This window comes from Nannospalax galili, unplaced genomic scaffold (genome assembly GCF_000622305.1).
Source record: "Nannospalax galili isolate Female #2095 unplaced genomic scaffold, S.galili_v1.0 scaffold11493, whole genome shotgun sequence".
Classification (NCBI taxonomy): Eukaryota; Metazoa; Chordata; class Mammalia; order Rodentia; family Spalacidae; genus Nannospalax; species Nannospalax galili.
Genome location: NW_008333505.1, coordinates 47,186 through 61,714, shown reverse-complemented (window position 1 = coordinate 61,714; position 14,529 = coordinate 47,186). Strand labels below are relative to the sequence as shown.

General features: G+C 44.1%; 1 protein-coding gene across 1 annotated transcript; it reads right to left on the bottom strand.

Annotated features, from left to right (window-relative positions):
* Positions 1 to 63: 63 nt before the first annotated feature.
* Positions 64 to 10,905, bottom strand: LOC103730130 (melanoma-associated antigen B16-like). Its single transcript, XM_008828318.1, is given in 6 exon segments — positions 64 to 818; positions 3,825 to 3,938; positions 4,332 to 4,378; positions 5,521 to 5,655; positions 7,939 to 7,982; positions 10,840 to 10,905. Coding segments are annotated over 6 exon segments (1,161 nt in total).
* Between the last annotated feature and the right edge of the window lie 3,624 nt (positions 10,906 to 14,529).

Here is a 14,529-nt window from a genome sequence, read left to right as displayed (position 1 = left end):
CTAGCCTGACACTCCATTACTTCTATCACTGACTCTGCCTGACCACATGTTGGATGGAAACTGCTAGTGCACTAGAACTGGCAATGGCAGCAGTAATACCCCCTGAGCAATTCGGGCCTAGGCCCTCCCTCCCTCATCTCTCAAAGCCTCTGCATACTTCTCTGTATAGGACTGAGGATCCTTCCTCATGATGCTGGCAAAAAATTCCAAGGCTTTCATCTTGGTGGTTTCAGCATGGGCCCTTGGGCCCCACAGGAACTCGTGGCGAGGAGGATCGCTGTCAGGCACCCGCCTGTACTCCAGGTACCCTTCCTGCACAAAATCCTCAGCGATGACTTTCCTGGGCTCCCCAAATAAGAAATTATTACTCCCAGCATAGAGCCCTAATGAATTCAACACTCCCTAGAACATCTCCTCACTGACACAGTTATCTTCCATGAAGATAATGCACAGGGCCAGTGTTAGGAGGCCAGTTTTGGGTAAACCCGGGGAGCCATGGGGCATCCCGTGATAGGTGATCCCTAGGGTCGTGACAAGGACATAGGAGTGAACAACGGGGTCCACTTCCACCATGTCTATGCCAAAGACCACCTTCATATCCTCAGAAGCCTCACTAAGGATCACAGGGTAGTGTCCCTCATAATCTCTAGTAACCCAAATCAGCATTTCTGTCTCGGTGGTCATCTCCTTCCTTTGATACTTGAGGAGAAGGAACTGCACCAAGTCAAATATCTTTCTATTTACTGCACGACTCAGGGGTGACTCAGCTTCTTCCCATTCCCCTACTTGGTGTCCAGAGGCCTCATCTGATGGTCTCCCTGCAAATTACCCTGTGGCAGTAGGTAGGGAGGGGGCTCTAGGAGAACCCTGGGGAGAACTTGGCTCTCCTCCACTAGAAACCTCCCTTGATGTGGTAGCAGTGGCTTCTGCCTCCTTGTCCAGGAGGACCTGTATGCTATTCAGGTCCTGTGTCTGTTTGGTCTTGAGGCCGGTCCAGGCGATTGCCGTGCTGGCTGTTCTGAGTGTGCATTGTGACTTCTCTTGGGAATAGCAGCTCATGGGGAGGAGGACTCACAGACCTGGAGAGAGAGGGAGCGTGAGAGGGAGAGAGAGACAGCGAGGGAGGCAGAGAGCGCAAATGGACTCTCTGATAGCCCTAGATCTGACAGCCCACAAAAAGGCCTGTCATAGGATTTTGCTAGGGTGGTACTTGAGGCCTGCCGGTCTCCTGGCATGCATTCCCCATGAGGACCTGAGCGAGGAAGATACAGGAATCTTCAGGGGGCAAACCCACTTTCTTGTCTGAAGCAAAGTCTCAAAGTCAGTTTCTGTGTCTCTTGAGATGGGACAAACAGAAGTGAGGCGGGGTCCGAATCTCAGCACACATGTTTTGAGGTAACTGTACTCAGAAGCCCAGTTCGGTTGGGTCCGTCTGTCCTAGCATAAGAGACCAGCCTGATCCTCAACAAGTTAAATGGAAATATCTAGAAAATTCCTTGTGATCCATGTACCTACCTTACTTAAGGCAAAGACCTTTGCCTCTGTGATACAGAACAAGATATCTGCTGAGTGGAGGGAAGCCAAACAAAGGCCCTAGAGGTTCACACAGGAGGGTAAGTATGAGCTGGTGTCCCTGTGTTTTCTGAGAGCCTCTCTCGAAGCTCTCCTTTAGTCAAGACTCAATTGAGAACACTCTTCTACTGACCTGAGTCAAGGTTCCTCTTTCTTGGTCCTTCAACTCCTTGAGAACAGTGACCTGGAGACAGGACAGGGGGCTCAGAATTACAGCTCTGTCCAGGAGAGGTTACAGGTGACAAGGGATGAATTTTGTTGGGTTCCCTCTCTGTGCTCTGATAGGAGTTTCTTTCAGCCACCACTTGGGGTCCTCTCCTAAACCCTTTCCATATCCTAGAACCCACATGCCATAGCAAGATCCACCACCAGGTCAAATTCCTCAGCTCCCTGAGATCCTGAAAACTACATGTGCCCCACTCCCAAGTCCCTTCTACCTGTTGTGATATCTCCAGTGTTGTCCCATGACCTGGGCTCATCTCTACTGAGATGTGGCTCACTAGGTAGAGAAGAAGTTGGTTCCTCTCACCTCTACTTTTTGAAATCTCGCATTTACACTAGACCTCATCTCTTCAAAGACTTCACTTCTTGCCTGAGATTGATCAGTTGAGCATGCCACCTAATGCTTTTGAGGACTGACTCTTGGCTGCAGTCTTCAGGAGAGGTCCAAACCTTGAATCCCTCTGCTCTACATATGTGGTTCTCTCTACTGACCAGACATAATTCTAGGACCATGGTCATCACCTCCCCATGAAGTCCCACTCCATGAGATGAAGCAGAAAGGAAGGCAGTCACAGCAGCTGCCCTGCCAGGACTCCCCAGTCTGAAGAACTGAGTAAGCCGTGAACTATATGGGACATTGCCTTCTCACAGGATCAGTCTTTACCATGGTAGCTCACCTGGGTAGATGACAGATGCTTGACACCTCGTAATATGCTCAGACTTGGCTCTCTCCGCTGCTCTGGTGCTCTCCCTCACTCCACAGACTCACCTTCCTGTGAAAGGAGATTGACATGAAGAGGGAGCACATCTGAACACCACCAGGTGGGGTTTTTCAATCCTGACAAAAGAGCAGGGACCTCATCTGTCTTAGGGATTCTAGAGATACTGATATTCACTCCTCACAAGGTCCATGCTAACCTCCAGATCCATCTCTCTGGACAAAACCACCACTCCCATAATACTCACCTAGTCCCCTGATTATGAAGGCAGAGGTGGCATCTTAGGTCCACAGTCTCCCCAAGAATCACCCTGTGCTGACAACAGGGGCAGCTTTGGCATGTCCTGTATCGGAGATCTCCTTGCTCCTCCTTGAGGACCCCGGTACCTTCCCCTCCAGAACTGAGTCCTCACTTCTCAGAACAAGGCCCACTCTTTCTTCCCTAACACCCCTGAAGATGTATCAATGCCCATTGCATCTGGTCACTCTGCACAGGGCCTCTCGGGCTGACCAGAGGGTGGTGGTTCCTCCTGTGGTCTACAGTGCAAGACTGTCACTCCTCCAAGTGTGACCCAGTTGTTGCCAGAAACAATTGGCAGGGAACCCTCTTTCTATAAAGTCTTTGCGGTACAGTTTCTGCTTTCACCTCGAGTGTCAAAATAGCGTGGCCATCTCCCTCAGGGAACACCACAAAATGGTTTTAAGGTCCAAAACCCCCAGATGTGGATGTGGAATTGTTGCGACCATCTTATTCCAGCACTGAGGCGTCCTCCAGGCTCCAGGGACCTCACAAAAGTCTTTAATTCCCACCAGTACCAGAAGGCACAGAGGCAGGGGATCCTTCCTGCATGTCTGTCAGGGTTTGGATCAAGTCCTTGCAAATGATACAGTAGAGCTTGATTTTCTGGCCTTCCTGTCAGAGATGGAGCTTTCCCACCCATTCCCAGTTCTCAGCTTGAGTTTAGAATGTCATCTGGCCCCGTCTTCGGAAGCATGTGAAATGCCTCCTGTATACAGGGTCCCTGGAAATGGAGGGACGTGGAGGGTCTCATTACCCCCAAGTGAGCCCTCAATGGGTAGTTACAGACAGAGTGGATCTTCTCCACTCCAGTCGCACGTGGCACACATGCTCTGGAAGTGAAGTCGCTGTCTGTGCCTGGGAACTCGGGAAAACCCCTCCCCCACATTGTCCGCAGTGACAGAGGGGGGACCGGCTCGTTCCTCAACCTGGGCCCTGGTTAGGTCAGTGTGGCATCATATTGGGATCCCTCTATCAGGAATGGGACTCCCCCAATCCACCTGCGGGTCTGACTTTCGCTGTGGAACTGATGCAGGCCTCTTTCTGGAACCTTCAAAAACGGCTCCTGGCCAGGGTTCTGAAAGACCACTCTGGCACCGGCCACATCCAAAAAGGGGACCCCACTTCCTACCACGATAAAAAGGGGTTAAACTGCATTATTTGGAAGCCCCTGTGTCCCCAGAACGGCCGATGAAATCCACCTGAAGCTCCCACCTCCACTTGGGACCAGCGGCATGACTGTTGCTCCTCAGGAACCTCCACAAAATGGCGCTCGGCCCCTCAAGTCCCCGGATGCAGATGCTGAAAGGTGGGGAGGGTCTCATTCCTGCAACAGCATCTAAACTCCCTCCGGGAGCCTCACAAATGGCTCCTGGCCTCTTCATTTCAGGCATGTAGATGGGGTGGGGATGGGAGGGACTCATTCTCACACATCAGCCCCCATTTGGTGCAGGACCCTCTAAACGATACGATGTTTGACTCGATTATCCCTGTCTGTCTGTGCCGGGCTTCCACACTCACCATCAGCGTTCATGTTGACTGATAAAGCCACCGGGATGTCGTCGTCTCTGGGAACCCAAGAAATGGCTCCTTATTGTCAGAGTCCCTGGACAAGGAAGGGAAGGAGCTCATTCCCACGAACGACCCCGTTTGGTGTAGAGTTCACTGCACATACTGCCTGGGGGTCCCTCTATCCAGAGTGGAGTTTTTAAGGCTCACACTCAAGTCCTGCTTTCTCTCTACAAGCCATGTGCCAGTGTTTAGCTCTGGGAATGTCTGAAAATGGCTTGTGTTAGAGGGTACCCCGAACTGCAGTGATAAGAGACTCGATGTTTACAATCGGGCTCCACTTATGACCAGGCTGACCACGGGTATGAAGCTGCATTCTCTGAGAACATGGAAAGTAAAGAGCCTCTGCAGTCCTCCCTAAGAACTCATCCCATTTGTGAACTACTAAGTGGCCATCTCTCCTCCAGGAGCTTCATAAAATGGCCCCGAAACCCCAACATCCCTGCATGTGGATGGTGAGCAGTAAGGGGCTCATTCCCCAAGTCAATGCAAGGAATCCCCTAACATCCAGGACTTCAAAACGGCTCTTATTTCCCTGATGTCCCTGAATGCAGATGCACAACTGTTGCGGTGGGATGTGTGTGCGTGTGTGTTTGTCGGTGTGTGTGTGTCGGTGCGTGTGTGCGTGCGTGTCACATTCTCCAAGTTAATCCAGGTTTGCGCTTTACCCTCAGAAGGATACATACATGTAGCTTGATTATCTGGGCTTGTTGACCTGGGTGGGACTTCCTTGATTCGCTCCCAGCTTTCACCTTGATTAAAAGAAACCTGGATCCCTTCTCTTTGAGAACCTCTGAAATTGATCCTGTGGGCAGAGTCTCTGGATAGGGAAATTGAAGGAATCACTGCCCCATTTGGGTCCCCTTTTGATGTAGTATCCACCACACTGGTTATCTTGAGTCCATGTATCGGGGTGAAGTTTCTCAGGTCCTACTATCTCCTTGAAAACCACATGCCACTCATTCTCTCAGGGACTGTGCAAAACGTTTCCTAATCGGGGCACCCATAAATGGAATGAAAAGGGGCTCATTCTTCCACGTGTACCATAGAGTACCGTGCTAAGCAAATGGCTGAAACTACATTCTTCTGGGATACTCAATTCAGAAGTAGTTCTTTTCAGTCCACCTTACTAAGCTCTTACCTCAACACAGAAAGCCCAAGTGGCCCTCTCCCTTCCAGGGATCTTACAAAATGACACTGAGGTCCGTCCCTGATGCAGATGTGCAAGTGTAAGTAGGTCTCCTTTTCACGTGACAGCTCAGGTTTCTTGCAGAACCTTCAAAAGGACACAGTGCAGCTTCATTATCCATTATGCTAACGTACCCTCCTCATTTCTAGAGGGAGCTCCAGATCATTTACAGACAGGGGTTCAAGGGCAGAGGCAGAACCCAGTCTCTGAATTACTGGATGTAGGTTCCAATGCTGCCTTTGACCACCAGGGCTCATGTGTGTTCTAACAAGTTTTCACTTTTGTAAGATTCCATTTCTAAGCTCTGTAAGCCGGTGTTCTCAAGGCTCTTAGCAATATGCAGAGTCCACAGAATCATAGCAACAAAGCCCATCATCATACAGCCTCTGACCTGTGTTGAAGGGAAGACCATGGCTGGCCCTCTGACTCCTAGGGCCTTCTCTCCCTAGTTGCCTCTGTGCCTCTGGAACCTGAAAAGAGCTTGGGTGACTGCTTGACTGTGGACACCTGTGGACCTAACCATAGAGATGTGAGAAGAAGCTGTGAGGGAAACTATCATAGACACTCCATATGGAGGGAAGGGACATGAAATGAGGGGCTGCTCCCTCCCTTCAGAAACAAAATCACAGGCAATGAGTGTGGGTCTGCATAATAAATCCCAACATTTCCCTGAACATAGTGAGAGCTAGGGCCATGCAGGGGAGGACTGGACAAACCCATATCACACTGTCTGTCCTTGGTTCAGCATCAGGGACTACTCTGCTGCAAAGTCAGGGGAAACGGGGGGAAATGAGTAGAAGTGTCTTGTCCCCTGAGCATCATGGGCCTGCCCCTCATCATATCTGTTTTTCTGCTGTCTGGTGTAATTATCTATACACTCTTATTTCCTAGAGCTGCCAAATACACCTGTGGTGGTCTGAATGCAAATGTCTCCCAGAGGCTCCAAGTATTGCAGACCTCTTGCTCCCAGTTGGTGGAGCTATTTTTGGAGGTATTAAAAGGTGTGGTCATGCTGGAAGATGCATGTCCCTGGGGGCAGGTTTAGAGAGTTCTTAAGCCTTGTTGGATTTCCAGACACTCTCTGCTTCCGGTGCCTGCTTGAAGACGTGAGTACTTAGCTTCTGCTCCTACTCTAGCCATCGCTGCTACCATGCCTCCCCGCCATGATGGACTCTTGCCCGTTTGGAACCATAAGCTACATAAACTCTTCCTGTTATAAGTTCCCATGGTCACATTGATTTGTGACAGCAACAGAAAATTAACTAAGACAACACCTAAGATCACGAAAACAAGAAAGTGTAAGCACAAGTACAGAAACTCCAACTTCTAAGGGGCAATGAGAAATAAAGCATTGAGTTTACCATTGCCCACAGAGGCACAACTTGAGTATTGAACGTAAAGAACCACAGCCTATTTGGTGCACTAAACACGAAAAATTCAAGTGCACATTCCAGGGCCCACTCTCTGTTAGGTTTAAGTACAATACCTGTGAAGCAAAATACTTGAAGGCGATCAATTTAACAACAATTCCTAGAGAATAAATAACGCGCTATTCATAACTAGTCATTTCTCTCAAAGCACAATCACTCTTTTGACCAATATTCACATGAATGATTATCAATAATAAGAAATGTAGCCTTTTCCTGTGCTTTTTGGGGCATGTAAAGAGCATTAATATTCTTAACCTATTTCTAATCTAAGCTTTAGGTATTAATAAAGTTCCTTATTAGAAAATACTATAAGAATGTTTTGTTTACAGATGTTTGGAATGACACTGCCACCATCAGGGGAGTTATCTTGAGGTCCTAGAGCATACACCTCCAACACTGCCTCAATGTCATCAAAGTAACTGGTTTTCCTGAGCTTTATTCTACCCAAAGAGGAAACATTTGCACATAAATTGTTTGGCAACTGACTCACTAGGGCCATGCACAATCATGCTCAATTACGGAGGTGCTGACTCTATCTACTCTACCATATCTAATGGTTTTCATCACATGTCCAAAGGATAATACCAAAACTTGCTTCTGAACCCCATCTTATTTCTAAGTCACACCAATCCTAGCGCAGCACTGGACATACGAACTTTCTAGTAGAGCATCCGTCCATAGCCATCCATTATCCTGAAACATTTATTAGTATTCCCCAGTAAGTATGAAACCTCATTCTTGATCACATTTTTATATGAGGAAATATTTCTATAGTATCATTTTACCTTCATCTCACCCACAGCATGCTGTGTCCTGATCCCTTTTTATATGTTGATTTTTGTGGTCACAAAGATAAAAGTTATTTCCGGACAGATTTAGTCTTTCTAAGTGTCTGTTCTTCAAATAACACATGATCACGAGACACATACTGGATGCATACCATTCTACGTAGGCAACACATTCTGGGTCTGTCGTCACACTCAACTGCAATCAGGAATCCAGGTCAAGCATAACTGTAGTAATTCGACTTGACCATCCAAAGGCATACCAAACAAAGTCTATGATCAACCTTACTCTACTGAGCCTGCTGTCTCTCACACATATTACACATGATAGACATCAATCTGGGTACAGCACTGCAAACAAGATACTTAGTATGGTCTTGGTGATTTCCACAGGCTTTATATACTTCATATCTTTACTCTGGCACCAGTAATTCAGGAAACTTGTACCCTGACCTAATTGTTTCATTATGTCTTAGAGAGCAACATATATTATCATTTGTATTCCTCAAATGCTCTTCACATTCCGTGTCCTTTCTCATTACTTCTGTTTCAGTGAATGGTTTTCACTACCTGGATAATAAGCTGATAGTTTCCTCCTTTTTATCAATGTGCCTTTATCTTTTTTCAGTATCCATCAGTAGGAATCATAATCTTAATTTAGGATTCTCTTCAGAATCTCTCATGAGGATGCATGTTGTGAAAGTAGCTAAACTACAAAGTGGCATCATATCCACATATTTACCAACACTGCATTTTGTGTGTCTTCCTCTTTGGACAGGTTGCAATTTTTGATGTAAAATGCAAGAGGTAACCATCTGCATAATGCTGTGCACAAAATTGTTGAATAAGGACACAATGACTCCACATTCCCTTATTTCTCATATGCTTTCATAAATTCTTCCAGAATAGTATGATACATGACAACTAAATTTCTTTATTCCTAGGTCTTGAGAAGTGGCAAATATGTTGGCCTTTGTCTTCTTTCTCTTTTTAAATCCTGTGACAACAGACTCCTTTCATCACACTTGACTGATATTGTTAGGAAGGAAATTACCGTTTACCTTTTCATTATATTATTTAACCTTTAGGTATTTATGAAATAAATGCCTAAACTTAATCATCTTTTAAAAGTGTACGATACAGGCCCTTAAATATTATTTCACAAAGATGGAAGCAATGTCAAGTGCACCTGTGCAGATAAATTAACCACAGGCCCCAGGGTATATAATTAAGGGGCTTGTTGACCTTTAATGCACTCTACCCAGAGAGTTCTTGTTCAGATGTACTTAACTTAAAAGCATCAATGTCTCCAGGGATTGACACTCAACTGTTATTGGACATACACTGCCACAGAAGCCTCTAAATAACCATGATACCTTTACTCTCAAGGAACTTATTATAAAGATCATATTATTAACCACTCGATTTATTTTCCACATGTATTTCTCGTGAGGTCAAGAATGTCACTTGTCTTCTCTTAGGATAAATGCTTGTCTTTACCAAGAGAATAAGTGTTTCACAATACTTCCTTATAGTATGAATTATCATGATGCCCTTTATGTTTCTCTTCTCTAACCCAAAGTTGTTCCTACTGCGCATGTGTCACAACAATGCTTTTTACTATACCTCGTTTACAGGTGCCTGACTAGTCATCCAGAAATCAGAGTGTGTATTTTAGGGACAACATCCTGACTTTAAACTTGTTACCTTTGTGAACTCAGTATCTTCTTGTAGAGTCCATCAGTCCTTATCACAGAAAAAGAAATATGAAGCATACTACTTCTAAGTCCTACTGAATGCCAAATATAGTATTGTTGTTTCTATAATTTTCATTCCACATCCTATGTCCTATTCAGTTACTATCAGCATGATTTCCAGGATGTATAGTTTAATCTCGTGGGTGCATGTGCATGTGTGTGTATCTGTCTGTGTTTTGTGTTCTCTTAATGATCATGATTGGAATTGTAGACAAATGTTATTACTTACAGGAGGCATATTGCTGTATGATACTGTCAGGAAAACATACAGACTACTGGAACACATTAGAAGATCCCGAGATAAACCAGCTATGGACGCCTAGCATTGACAATGTCATCAACAACACATCCTGTATAAATGACAGTATTTTTTAAGTGGTGCTGGCAAAACTGGGTATCCATCTGCAGAAGAGTGAAATTAAATCTCCATATCTCACGCCTACAAAAATCAGTTCAAACTTGACCAATCATGATCATAACCTTTCCTTATCAACAGATATTCTTAAACTGATACAAGTAAATCTCATCAGGATATAGACAGGCAAAAGCAATTCTGAATACAACCTCAGAAACAGAATTACCCTCAAAAATTCACTAGAGTGATTACATCAAATTTAAGAGTTCTTTCATAGAAGAATCTATGAAGAATAAAAAAAAAATGGAGAAAATGTTTGCCAGCTCTACTTCCCACAAGGGGGGTAATATCTATACCATATGAGAAAATGCAAAAATATCAAAAGTATAAACCTGGAAGCTGGAGAAATGGTCCAACAGGTTAAGAGCCCCTGACTTCTCCAGCAGAGGATCCATTTTTGACTTCGAGAACCCACTTGGCAGCTAACAACCACCTGCAATTATATTTCAATGGTATCTGATGCTCTCTCCTGGCCTCTACAGGCATTCCATGTAACAGGTGCTCCTACAAACATGCAGGCAAAACAAACATACAGAAAATACTAAAATAAACAAATGCGACAATAAAAAGATATAGAAATGCCTATCAATAAATGGGAGAATGAACTGAAGCAACATTGTTTAAAATGTGATATGTAAGTGGCAAAATTTTTCAAAAGTGTTCAGCCCTCTTAGCCATCAGAAAAATGTAAATTAAAACTATTTTGAGACTCCATCTCACCCTAGTCATAATGTTTATCATCAAGAAAATAACTGGCAACAAATGCTGGCAAAGACATCAGGGGAAATTAAACACTTATTTACTGTTTGTGTAAATAGTAACTTGTAAAGCCACTATGGACATCAGTGTGGAGGCTTCTCAAAAAAATAGATGTAAAATATTACCTGCTGTACAAATCTTGGGCAAATTCCAAAGCCACTACTTCCAACCTCAGAGACACTTGCATTCATGTTGATTGTAGTTCTCTTCACATTACAAAGAAAATGCCATCAGCCTATATACCTGGATGAATTAAAATCTCGTGTATATATAAAAGTAATGGATTTTTTTACACAAGCATAAATGAAAATGAGTAAGTTTGCAGGAAAATGGAAATGAAAAATATAGTAATTAACGTATCTCAGAATCAGAAAGACAAATACAGACACTGGGCCCAAAACCTGTGGCTGGCTAGGTCATACCCCAACAGGCGAAACTAATACTGTTATTCTGCTAAATAGAATCAGTATTACACACTGTCCTCTAAGTTCTTATCATTACACCCCACAGATAAGGTCACCGCTCAACTCTGGTCAGAGAAGCAACTTTTTGCAGAAGATAGCCATTAACAGATTCCCACAGCTAATTACCATTTAGTTTGAGAGAATAGAAATCTGGAATGTACTCAGTTGTGAATGTGAGGTCTGTATCATACTCCCCCCTCCCGAGGCTCAAGGATCATTGTGCAAGAGGGAATCAATAGATTTTAAAGACAATGATAGCAGATGAATAAAAGGAATCAGGGTTTTCCAGACAGAGGATGAACTTTCACGTATGAAAAAGAGACCTTAAAGGAGGGGATTGGGGATGACAATAGGACATGTGAGATATGAAAGAGAATTCTGGGTGCAGAAGAACAGAATGGGTAAAGGGGATTCAGGTAGGAGTGGAGAAGAATGGAAAACTTAATCGCTCCACACTTGTGATAATTATAGTCCAGAAATGAATGCTGGATGAATAAAACCATCCTAAGAAAATTGGTCCTGGAGGCACAGCTACCAACGAAGATGCGGCACCCGGATACTGAACCTGTGACAGTGGCCGCCAAGGCCTCCACAAACGAAGAACATCGTGAGCCTTCCTTGACTCAGAGTGGGGCATTTCACTTCTATTTCAGGTGAATTACCCAATCCTAAGAACAGCACTGCACACAGCATGTCGAATATTGTGTGTGACCTGCTCAGGCTCCATCATCTGGTTCAGCTACAAAGAGAGACCAAATAACATTGATGCCTGCAGTCTAATCTAATATTTCAAAGAAGCTGAGAACAAACAGTTATGCTTCTCATGATGCAGAATTTTCAGAGCAGTTCTTAGCTGCTGCTTCATAGAATGGTGTTCACTTTCAAGACTACCTGTGAAAACACTTTTGTTTTGAATATTACAATGCTCCTTTAGCTTTCTTTTCTTTTCTAATCTAAAGGAATGACCACTAAGTACTGTCAACTGGGATGATCTCTTCAGCACATCTTGTGAAAGTGGCAAAAATGCACATTGGCATCAATAAACACATCTCTGGAGCACATGCATCTACAGCACTACTGTCCTATGGTTACCATGACGACTGCTGCATTTGGTTAGCCTTACAATATAGAGAGAGGTTGCAGTTACTTCATTCACTAAGTACCTGAAAACTCGCTCCAAACTGCAGAGCCCACAGCTTTCTATGAGAGGGTTCATCCTACCCCTCTGACTCCGGTGATCTACATTTCATCCTACCCCTCCGACTCCGGTGATCTACATGCCATTTGACCCCATATTCCTGTATGTTACTCTCTCTCTGTCTCCCTGTCTCTTGATCTAGAATATTGAAAAAATATTCACAGACTGACTTTTACTAATTTTATTTTTCACATGAAAGGAAAACTTAATCGCTCTACCTTTGTGATAAGTATATTCCAGATGTGAATGCTGGATGAATAAAACCATCCTAAGAAAATAGGTCCTGGAGGCACAGCTACCAACGAAGATGGGCACCCGGATACTGAACCTGTGACACTGACCGCCAAGGCCTCCACAAAGGAAGAAGATGGTGAGCCTTCCTTGACACAGAGAAGGGTCTTTCATTTATATTTCATGTGAATTACCCCACCCAATGTAAAGCACTGAACTCAGCATAGTGAATACGGTGTTTGTGCTGTTTCAAGCTCCATCTTCTGGTTCAGCTAGAATGAGGCCAAATAACATTGATGCCTGCAGTCTAACCTAATATTTAAAAAGAATTTGAGAACAAGCAGTCATGCTTGCCATGATGCAGACTTTGTAGAGCAGGTCTTACCTGCTGTTTCACAGAATGGTGGTTTTTTCCAAGGTGACTTGTGAAAACCTTTTCTTTTGAATGTTGCAATTCTCCTTTAAGTTTCTTCTTTCTTTTCTTCTCTAATCTAAAGGAATTATCACTAAGTACTCTCTATTGAAACAATCTCACGAACGCTTGTTAAAGTGGTGACTATGCACACTGAGCTTAATGAACACATCTCCCCAGCACATGCATCTACTGTAGTATGTTCTTTTGTTACCGTGAGGACGGCTGCATTTGGTGAGTCTTACATTTTACAGAGTGTTTGCAGTTACTTGTTATGAACCTGGAACTTTTCTCAATATTGCAGAGCACACAGATTTCTGGGAGAGGGTCAGGCATTCTCTCAATTGACTCCTAGAATATCAAACAGATTGGATAAGTGTCGCCACTCTTGTAACAAGAACAATAAATTCCTTCATTCATTGCTTCTGAGAGTGGAAAGGCAGGTTCCACCCATCCCTCTGACTCCTGTGACCTACATGCCTTTTGATCTCATGTTACTTTATGCTGTTCTCTGTCTCCCTGTCTCTTGATCTAGAATATTGAATAAACATACTCAGACTGACTTTTACTAATTTTGTTTTTAACATATAAAGGAAACTTCATCACTGCACCTTTATGATAATAAAACTGAATGTATTCCGGAGGTGAATTTTGATAAATTAAACCACCCTAAGAAAATAGGACCTGGAGGCACAACTACCAACCAAGATAGGGCGTCTGGAAAACTGTACCTGTCACACTGACCGCCAAGGCCTCCACAAACGAAGAACACGTGAGCCTTCCTTCACTTTGAGCAGGATCTTTCACTTGTATTTCATGTGAATTATCCACCCAAAGTAAAGCACTGCACACAACATAGTGAATATGGAGTTTGTGCCACTCCCGGCTCCATCATCTGGTTCACCTACAATGAGTAAACATGATACTTGCACTCTGACCTGATATTGAAAAGAATATGAGAACGCACAGTCACGCTTGTCATGATGCAGACTTTTCACAGAAAGTCTTAGGTGCTCTTTCAGTTCACGGTGTTCATTTTCAAGACGAGGTGTGAAACCACTTTTGAGTATTACAATGCTCCTTTAAGTTTCTTCCTTCTTTTCTTCTCTAATCTAATGGAACTACCACGAAGGACTGTCCATTGAAATGACCTTATGAATACTTGTGAAAGTGGCGACTATGCATATTGGCATCAATAAACACATCTTTTGAGTGCATGTACCTATAGCACAATGGTCTTATGGTTACCGTGACAACCATTTGGTAAACCTTACAATACAGAGAATGGTTGCAGTTACTTACGTTATGAACAACCTGGAACCTCTCTCAAAATCGCAGAGCACACAGCTTTCTGGGAGAGGGTCAGACACTCTCAATTGACTCCTAGAATTTCAAGCACATTTTACCAGTCCGTCAGCCTTGAAACATGAACAATAAATTTCTTCATTCATAGCTTCTGGAGAAGGAAAAGACAGGCTCTGTCTACCCCTCTGATTCCTGTGATCTACAT